The sequence below is a fragment of the Lotus japonicus genome, chromosome 1 (assembly GCF_012489685.1).
Source record: "Lotus japonicus ecotype B-129 chromosome 1, LjGifu_v1.2".
Taxonomy (NCBI): Eukaryota; Viridiplantae; Streptophyta; class Magnoliopsida; order Fabales; family Fabaceae; genus Lotus; species Lotus japonicus.
The window spans coordinates 20,543,187-20,553,625 of NC_080041.1; the positions used below are offsets into that span (position 1 = coordinate 20,543,187).

Sequence of the window (10,439 nt, forward strand, 5' to 3'; positions counted from 1 at the left end):
TCTGTATGCTATACTAATGGGCGTCAGTTAAGCCCACACTAAAATTAAGTGAGTTTATTTTTTTAGTCGCTCTACATCGGTTCAACAAATCAAAATAATGCCAAAAACACTTTTTTAGTGATGATTATTATAATCAACATATTTGGCTATGTTGACAAATAATAATGAATATACATTATAGTTGCTAAAATTGAAGGATAATGACACTTGCAATAATGGCAAGTAATGCCAATAATATTAGTTAATTTTATCATTTTGAATGGGTATATTTTAAAGAGGAATCTAATTAGGTTTGTAAAAAATTTTTATTATAACCAGTTAATTAGAAACTTAGTTGCTAATGTGTCATTAATTTTAATCAATTAATTATTTACTTGGCAAGTTTAATCCGCTGAAGAAAGGAGTGATCATCACAAAAAATGAAATAGTTTTAAAAAAAATTCAAAACTGAACTATAAATCATCTCAAACTGAGCCTAAGTTGTATAAAACTATCTTTTCCAAATGTGGTTTACAAAAAATTTGAGCTATCAATTGTGATTAAACTTTGAATGAGGATCATGAAAACTATGAAGTTATTAAGTGCTATTTATTTGTGAAGGGAGCACTGGGGACGACCACTACATACTACCCCTGTTCCTATTTAACTGTCTACTTTGAAGAAGAAAAAATTGTTCATATATATATATATATATGTATATATATGTCAACTTAGAGTTTCAAGAAAGTATTAAATGATGTTTTTCAAAAAAAATGCCCTTGTAAGAACAATAAATGAGAAAAGATAAAATTTATTCTAAAGGATGAAATAGGAAAACAAATAATATTTTCATGAAAATTAACAAAATTAACCGCACTCCTTAATATATGTGTTTCTTCTCTCTCTTGACAATTATATAGGAACGAAGGCAGTATTGCTTAATGACTTGGGTAATTTCAATCAAAAAGACCAATTTATTCCCCAATGTTCAACCTTATATCTCTTATTTTTGTTGCCCTATCATAATTGGTGAACCTCTAAGAGTTCAACCTTATATCTCTTATTATGCCAATTTAAGTTTTTCTTTAAATACGTATCATATCTATGCTTTTTGTCGGGTTTGAAGTTCGAACCCTCCAGTTCCTATCATATAATGATGGTTAACAGTACCGACAGTACCGTAGTGGATTCGGATGGGGCCAAGCGGGCCTCCAATTCGGATGAGCAACCCAAGAATCAACTAAGACGACATAGAAGGAAGATAACCAAGCATGAAGTGGTGCCCAAATTCACCCCCCTTGATCCTCAAGACTAGTCAAAGAAATTACTTCCTCCGTTCCTTATTATAAGTCACTTTTTTTGAAAAAAAATTGTTCCTAAATATAAGTCACTTTATAATATCTAGGAAGGATTAAATATTTTTTCCAAATTTACCCTCATATTAAATATGAAAGAGACGATGAACTTTTACAATATTAACTTGGAGAGAGAAAAACATAAGCTAGTAAATAAGGGTAAACTAGGAAAGCTAATCATTTCCTTTACAAATTTATTACTAGTAACTACTTTTCTTAATTCAAGAGAATTAGTTTTTGTGACTATATAGTAACCGAGAGAGTATTTATTATTCCCCTTGATTTTCTCTCATTCATGTTTTTTTTTTTTTTGATAAGCAATATGAATTATATTGAAAAGAAGTACAATGGGTACTTCAACCCAATACAAGAGAAAAAGAAAAAGAAAAACTAAGTTACGAGCATATACAATGAAAAGTACCTTTCTACTACCAAAGCTAACCCACTCTCTCATTCATGTAACTTAATCAATTTAGTAAGTCGTTCATGTTTAATGTATCTATAACTAGGGTTAGGAGAGACTGGTCGTCTATATATAATAGGGGTCCTCAATGCTCATTGAGATGCGCTTGTTAACTCAATACAAATCATTTCTTTTATGTTCTCAGTCAGCCAGATCCCTAGAGTCGGTTTTGGAACATTAACCTCAATAACGGGAAAGATCTATCACCATTAATCCAAATTACTAATACAAAACCACTTTGCAGGATGCTGGGCATGGTTTTGTACTATTTTTTTGGGGAAAAAAGAATGAGATATCTTGTCACAAACTAACATGAATGATACATGTTGTAGAGCTATGAAGAGTTGTAGTACTATCGATTGTAAGAGCATCTCCGATGCAAGGTTCTTAGTTCTTATTTTTGAGTTAAGAACTAAGAACTGAATTCTTAATAATTGGAGGAGATGACGTGGAGTTCTTAGTTCTTAAAAATAAGAACTAGGTTCTTATATAAGATGTTTTACTTTTTGAGTTCTTAGCATGAAAAGTTAATTTTTTCTCTCTCATTCATCAATTGATTTAATTTAGGTATTGAATTAGCATTTAAATTTAAATCAAAATTATATGAAAGTAAAAAATATTACTACTATAATGATATTGTGGGACCAAATGAATAGTGCTAAGAACTAAACTCATGGTTTGAGCAAAATTTGCATAGAGTTGCTTAAGCACATGTGGCAGTACGGACCCACATGAATAGTGCTAAGAACTAAGAAATAAGAACTAGCATCGAAGATGCTCTAAGAATCAAGTGAGATTTCACATATGATTGTAGAACATTAAATGAGAATTGGGATGGATTGCACAAATTTCCAGGTGATGTTTGGATAAATAATTTCGTTATTGAATAAAACATTTGGTATGCAATTCATGGAGAAGTTTTACACCCCAGAATAAAAGAAAAAATAAATTAAAAGATAAAAAGACATGCACACTCACCAAAAGCATCATCCAAATCCAAATTTCTTATATAAATAACAATTTTCAGCACTTCCAAGTGCAAGAACAACTCATTTGACATATTTGCAAAAAGCCTGTATAGAAACATATACATACTTTGAAAAAGGGTGGTGGGGTTGGGGGAGGTAGATGAATTTCAAAATGATTCAACGTTATGAACAAATTTGTGTTCATCACACTGATGTGTGGAACATATCAGGTTAGTAAATTCCCTCAAATTTTAGTATGTGGCAGCTGAGTGAAGTCCTTTGTACATGTGACATCGTCACAAGAGAACGCTAACTTTTAATCCTTAGCCGAAAGCCATGCCCTGATGATTCCCTACAATCTTATTTCCCCAGAATCGATGGATGAAAAATCTTATCAAATTAGAGCAATAAACCCGATAGTTTTAAGGCGGAGGGTGGCCCAAAACTATGATCCAACCGAAAGACCATGTGTTTAAAACAACTGGAAAAACAGACTTGTTGATCCGTCTCCAAAGGTCCGAAGATCAGCAGGTTTCACCAATGCTCTGCATAGTGGGCAAGTCCTTTCCCTCTCAAACCTGAAAAGAGAAGCGGTCAAGAGAGAAGTCATAAACAATATTACAGGTAAATCAGAATACAAGTTAACTGACTCTTATACAAGTTCTCAAAACAGTTTTAGTTTATTCAAACATTTGGGACCTATTCCATTAAGAAGCTTTTTTTCTTTTCTTCTTTTGAAAAACATGTTTAATTTTTTTTCTTTTGAAAATAGTTTTTAACCTATAAACCAAGAAGGGAATCAAAGTAGCCCTTGATGTCTATTAAGTGGCGACAAATAAAATTTCACCAGAAGCGCACTTTCTATATTCAATTTCCTTTTAAGGCTTTAACATAACATGTTGTTCATTCCTCATTGGTTTGAAGTAGAATAATGAGATTATCAAGGGAACCCTCTCCTTCCCACTTAGCTATTCTTACATTCCATTTCATATAATTCATAAGTTTACTAATGTTTAATGCTATAATATGATTAACTGATTAGATAGAACATATGGTACACTAAAGAAGGAATTTTATTTTACAGGAAAGATCACATCCTAGCAAAAATAAATATGCAGATGGATAATAAACCAGAGTTTCAACTGTTAAGAGGTTGTAAATCAGCAAACCATTCATTAATTTTATGAATTATTCCAGGGAAATTATTACACCAAATAAAAATAGCAAATACATGACTTTTCCTGTGGAAGGGAGATATGAAAACCATTAGCCAAAATCAAAATATTTTTTAGAACCTTCATAGAAATATGACACTCTTGAGAATTAAATAATTAATAGTTGAAATTTCCAGGAAATACTGTTAGCTTATTACCCTACCCTAAATATAATGTGAACTTAAAATAAAAGCTGTAGATGAACTCACCATTCTGATACACACTCCTCGCAAAAAATGTGTTTACAGCGCAACAAGACTGGGGAATGCATCTTTTCCTGGCATATAGCACATAGGTCGCCAGCAGCATTGACCTGTATTCCAATAATTAGAATTCAGAAACATAGTTAAAAAGATTCTATATAATAATCGTTTATAAACATATACTAATACAAGTTTTCATCCTTAAACATCAAGAAACTCAATTGGAAAGGAATACTTGAAAAACAAAAGGACAGAATACAGCATCCAAAAGAAAAATTCCAAAATAGCATCATACAGAAGAAAACCACATTGGCATAACAAAGCTCCCCAGCCCCTTTCCATATAGCAATGAATCTCCTTGAAAATAGCCATCAACCAGCAGTATCCATTAATAAATGCAAGGACAGGGGTTTATCTGGGAAAGTTCTAAATTTCTCTTAAGCTGAAGATTCAATAAAACTGCAAATAAGGCGGGTTCATCCAACCGCATATCATATAAAAATCCAATAAAAGTAGCCAATGACTAGAACCATGGAAAAACCAAGAATACACCTTTGCAATATAAAAAACAACAGCGAGAATTTATCCTCAAAGTTTCCATTGATACAATGAAATTGCAAATAAGGTACATTGCCAAGAGCTCATCTTTCCTTTACTCGTATAAAAACCTACTATTACCTAGCAGAAGTAGTTCCAAATTTTGAAGGACAAGGTCAAGATTCTGAACAGACAAAAAATATAGTTTTGGGACCAATGAAACGGATATGGAGAGTGGAGGAAAAGCTATAGAGAAATAAGAGCATTTGCAAAAAATCTTATGTCCCTCATTCCCTCGCTAACTTTGAGAATTTTTTTTTTATTTTTTCCTGAAAGTTTCAAAGAAATAGAAGGGTAAAATATGGGAGTGCCATGAGAAAAAATCACATTCTCCAAGATGAATGTGATTAGTTAAGTGACTGATACATATAAGCTACACTTAGAAGACATGACCCATAATGTCATAGACAGTAATTGTTTTTAACTAATTTTATAGACATTAGTAGTATTGACTTACATAGCTTTAGTATCAGATTGATGAAACCTATTACTTGGAGGATAATAGCTAACTACAACTTACTTTCTTATCCGTCTAACAAAAGTAAAAGTTCCAAACAATATAAAGTCACAAAACTTGAATATGCACGCACGTGCACACATATACACGTAAACTGGAATATTACCTGTTCCATTGTAGCATAAACCCCATAATGAACATCCTTTCTTGACAATGCTTTGAAGGCAGAAATGAAGCCTCGGACCTAACAACCACAGAAGATTGAAAACAAAGGATAATTAAGCATCATACACAAATATCTTCAAATATAAAACTGCAAGAACTAATTTTAAAGAGTGAAAACACACCTTCTCAATGATAGATGTTAGCTTGAAAGTTAAATAAAGCCCTGTAGTCAGTGACGAAAAGAGACTGCCATAATCTCTGTTCAAGAAAAACCGGTACCAAACCAGTGTTGGCAATAAGGCACGATACAACAGCAGCATGTACTCAACCAAAGTTAACATTTGAGCCTAGAATGAAGTTAGACAATTTCATCAGTTATAGCAGTTAAAATGTTAAATGCACTTGAAAATTACATGCTGTTGTATGTAAATGGAAAACACTAATCACCTGCCGGCGGAAGTTATGACCTTTGCCATTTTTGTAATATATAAGCAGGAAACACTTGAAAACCATTGCAGCTTGCCGCACCAATACATCTGAAAGGCAATGTAAATGGTAATTATTAACACCAACAAAAATTAGAAAGACTTAAGGCCATAAAAACGACAACATTAAGGGACAGTTGAAACACAAAGAAACAATCACCTAAGACAAAATAAAAAAGCCTTATCCCACTAAGTGAGGTCGGCTATATGGATCACATGATCCGTATTAAAGATACAGTCAGTTTTACGTTGGTTGTCGCAGACCTAACACAAAAAATAAATTGTTTTCATAAAACTTAAAGTCATTCAGAAACAGATTGCTCATATTCAACTATCAATGCCAAAAAACAAGTCAAACATTGAAGCAAATATTGGGTCCATTTGGTTTGCTTTTTTGTTTAAATTTTGAGTTGATATGTTTTGTTTATAATTACAAAAATATCGTTTTGTTTTAACATTGTTTCCTCTTTTAATAATTGCATATGTGTCAGTGTGTCAAGCATTTAGCGTTTTACCTAGACTGCACACTTATTTATAAGAAGCTTAACTTTAATTGTAACCATACACTAAGGGGATAAATTTATGTCACTAAGTAAATTAGTACAAAACTACAAAGAAAAGGTCTAGCACAAATCCACTTTGGGTTGAAGTACCCCTTGTACTTCTCTTCAATATATTTCTTATTTCCTATAAAAAAAAAAATAACTGAGTCGTGCGTACACAGAACAAGTCCATACCATTGACCAAGATGATGAATACTGAATGCCAGAAAGGTGTAGGTCTAGGAGGAAGCATGATTAGTGGGTATAAGAGATCATCATTTCGATACCACCAGTAAATGCATGTGACCTGAAGAATGAAAGCAAAAGAGATACCGACAAGTACAGACACTTTCCTATCTCCCTACAAAATAAAACTTTTGTTAGAATCTCTTCAATTTTGGCATGAAGGTTAGGGTTTGTAAAATAGAAATTTGATTTAGAAATGGAAATATTAAAGGATTAACAAAGGGTGAAGCACCTTTAAAGCTGTCTGCTTCTTAACAATTTCATTCGATTTGAACATCACAGCTGATATCCAAATAGTGACAAAGAAACCTGTAAGTTTTCAGAAATGATTATCACCAAATAATGTGGATATCTCATATAACCAAAAGTACAAATTAAGAGGTAACTGAAACTGAATGTGATTAGGGGTGTGTGCATCCTTCTTTGACACAATCGAAGAGGTTGTGAATCAAAAAAGACATAATTACAACTCAACAGACAGATAAAAAGCAAAGTACATACTGATGATCATTAAGTAAATCTTACATATTGTTAACAAATGATCACTACAAGCACATTTCACAAGAACATCACCGCTTAGATAACTCCACAAGGTTTGCTTTTACCTTTCTTACAATTAGCAAAGTTGCAATTTTCTTACAAAGTTGGGACACCCCCAGGAAGGAGAAACAGAAAACAAAAGAAAGGTAAGACCCATGTGGTCCTCAAAAATCTTCCCCTGAGCCCTTCCCTCAGATATAACATACAGTAGTGTAAACCACAACAGCAGTTTTTGGTTGGACATTGAATTAATAGAAAACATTTAACAAGGTAGTAAGACTAAAATGAATTAAAACAAGACGAGATGTCAAGATGTTAAGTGATATTACTTTCATAGTTTCCTCACTCTCAATGGCATGCATCATTTATTTATCCTACAATTATTCCACCAAGCATATTCCCTAACCCCTAAGAAGTAACAAGCCAGGGCTCCAAACACAAATGAAAGCAAAACTGTTAAAAGCATTACACAGAAAAGCAAACTGGAAAGAATAATTATCTATGGACTTGGTTCAGCCATTACATTAAAGACTAGCATATAATATACATCAGAAACAACCCCAATATTTGGGTAATGAATAAATCATAAACTGATAAAAAGTAAACAGTAAGCAAAGGAAAATGTAAAATGCCTTTCCATGATTTTGTTGAAGCAAAATTAAGATCATAGACATAAAACAACAGAACCATTGAATAGAAACAGAAGGGGTAATACCTTGTAAATGCTGTCTGATGAAAACAATCAACAACAAGAGTGAGAAAGGAAGAATCTGCTCAATCCACTTTGCGACCTGCTGAATATCATACCTCTGGTAGGATGATGAACCCCTGCTGTCACTTTCTGCACCATTCCCAGCAGCATCACCATCACCCTGTACACTACCTGCCAACGAAGCCGATGAAGACACCAAAGGAACCGTCTCATTAACCGCAGCTCCACCACGACCCTCAGGATCATCGTCCAACGGAGACATTCCAGCACCTCTTCTCTCACCCATCAGATTATCACAACCATCAAACCCCACTTCCCCAATCTGATTCTGATCATGCTCCCCAGCTCCAATGATCCTTATTGCAACTTCCCCTGCACTACCCCCCACAGCATCATCAAATGGCTGCATTTGAACCTGAGACCGAATCTCCGAAGCCGGAACACCATTGTTGACAATCACAGACCCAGAATCATGGGTTTGGGTTAAAATGCCAGAGTAATCCAACAACAACGAAAGCGGGGACCGTAAAGGGTTAACAGAAGGTAACCTCATCCCATACCAAGACACACTACCATTGTTGTGATCATCACTACTATTAAACCCTCCAGATGATGACGATGGTGAATTAGAAGAAACAGTGGCGTATTGGTCTGAATTACCATCCAAAGTTTCCATCTTTAGGACAAAACCAAAAAAACCCTAATCCCCAATTTTCCTCAATAGCTTGATTTTTCCTCTTTTTCTACTAATTTCTAATGTGGGGTTTGATCACAAATGATAAAAAAACAATCTTTTTCCTGTTTTTTGTTCTGCCCTGAAAAGGGTATAGAGATAACTGTTAGAGAGGGAGAGAAAACAAGGAGAAAGGGTGAGAATGGAAGGCAATGAATGATGAAAAAGAAGAGGGGTATGTTAGCTTTATACCTCACCTGAGAGCTTATGGATTAAGCAAAGGAGAAAAAAAGGAAGCAAATTTGGGCCCCAAATACAATGGAACTTGAGAAATGGTTTAATGGTGAAGAGGATTGAGTTCAACAATCAGCAATGGTGGCAGAAAATGAAGAATGAGATGATGATGAAGGTGAAGGTGAAGGTGAATGAAAGGATAGGAGAAAAGTCAAAGTCATGGAGCTGAAACCTTCATTTTCCTTTTATTTTTTTCTCTCTCTATTTTTTCTTGTTTTTGTTTCAAAAGTGTTGATTACTTGATTATATGTGTGAATGCTTGAAAAAACATGGAAATATTGGCCAAATTTTCACTAATTTAATATATTTTTATTTTAAATAAGTAGGTCAGTTTCTTTTTTGTATGAGACATTGTCATCCAAAATTTATGATAGATTTGAACAAATCTAGAATTGTATAACAAGTTAAGTGGATTATGTAGTTAGAGACAAAACTCTTGAAGCATAGAGTGCCTTGTTTTTAAGTCTTAAAGAAACCAAATTCTTTAGCACTTCATTTTTTATTGTCCACTAATTCTTTAGCACTTGAAACAATAGGCATTGTTTACTTTCCGGTTAAGCAATGTTTCCTGATATTTATATTTTATGATTAAATAAATGATAAATATTTAATATATTTTAAGAAAGAATTTTTTTTAATCTTAATTAGTTCATTAGTGATTGATTTTGATATGAAGGGCTATGGTTGTGTTGTGTGTAGTATAAAAATTAAAATGATTGTGCTTTTTCATAGTTAATCAGTCATGAGTCCCATAAAAAAAATAGTTACTTCTGTAATGAGACCAATTTTTTTAAGACTTATACATATTATATTAATTTAGTATGTCTTTCTCAATATATTTTTTCTGTATATATAATTGTTTAACAAACTCAAGTAAATGTTTAAAGAAGTCAAATATCTAGTCTACATATATTTCTTCTTAGTGTTTTACACAAACTATTCACCAACCAATAAATATCGTAGTGGGTGGTAACGAGAACATATGAAAGATATTTTGGGAGAAGAATAGCATTGAATAATCATATGTAATAATTGTGATAAACCTAACTGAAATAATTGATGTTGGCCAAGCCAAGGACGATAAATAAATAAAGAAACGCGTTTCAACGGACATTATCAAGATCCCTTTCTTCCTCTTGTCATTCCAACCAATGAAAACAAAGAGCCATCATCCACCGTCTCTCTTTCCTTTTCATATGAAGTTATGAACACATGTTGTCACTTTTAGACTGTTCATGATGAATGAATGTATACCACTTGTGTTTAATAAGTTTTTTTACATATAGATGAATAACTAACTTGAGAGATTCGAATTTTATTTATGAAAATATCATGTTAAAGCTAATTTCACTATAGTGTAAATGTTACACACTCAGAACATGCATTAATGAAATACATGTGTTCATACTAAAAAAAATATATGGGTGAATAGAAACAAAAATATTAAAATTGCATACAAGTATGTTTTGAAATTTAGTATATTGCACAAACAAGTTTCAGTAGATAATTGAGATCCTTAAACATTTAGTTCATGATTTAATCTCTG

At 32.9% G+C, this 10,439-nt stretch overlaps 1 protein-coding gene across 2 annotated transcripts; it reads right to left on the reverse strand.

Moving 5' to 3' along the window:
• Positions 1-2,783: 2,783 nt before the first annotated feature.
• Positions 2,784-9,101, reverse strand: LOC130734070 (uncharacterized). 2 transcript variants are annotated; one of them, XM_057586368.1, is made up of 9 exons: positions 8,857-9,101; positions 7,930-8,741; positions 6,907-6,983; positions 6,624-6,789; positions 5,849-5,937; positions 5,584-5,748; positions 5,403-5,480; positions 4,189-4,292; positions 2,784-3,343 (listed from the first exon to the last, which is right to left on the reverse strand). In XM_057586368.1, exons 2-9 carry the CDS (start codon positions 8,600-8,602, stop codon positions 3,238-3,240), a joined length of 1,458 nt encoding a protein of 485 aa, XP_057442351.1. In that variant the 5' UTR covers positions 8,603-8,741; positions 8,857-9,101; the 3' UTR covers positions 2,784-3,237. The 2 variants fall into 2 exon arrangements, with proteins under 2 accessions (XP_057442351.1, XP_057442350.1); XM_057586367.1 differs by having other exon boundaries at positions 8,852-9,101.
• Between the last annotated feature and the right edge of the window lie 1,338 nt (positions 9,102-10,439).

What these genes read in the sequence shown, in the direction of transcription:
- LOC130734070 (XM_057586368.1), bottom strand. Translation starts at nt 8,602, where the DNA reads ATGGAAACTTTGGATGGTAATTCAGACCAATACGCCACTGTTTCTTCT. An exon ending in CATCAGACAGCATTTACAAG is followed by an intron (nt 6,984 to 7,929) that starts GTATTACCCCTT and finishes GAAAACTTACAG; the next exon opens with GTTTCTTTGTCACTATTTGG. An exon ending in ATTCATCATCTTGGTCAATG is followed by an intron (nt 5,938 to 6,623) that starts GTATGGACTTGT and finishes ATTGCCTTTCAG; the next exon opens with ATGTATTGGTGCGGCAAGCT.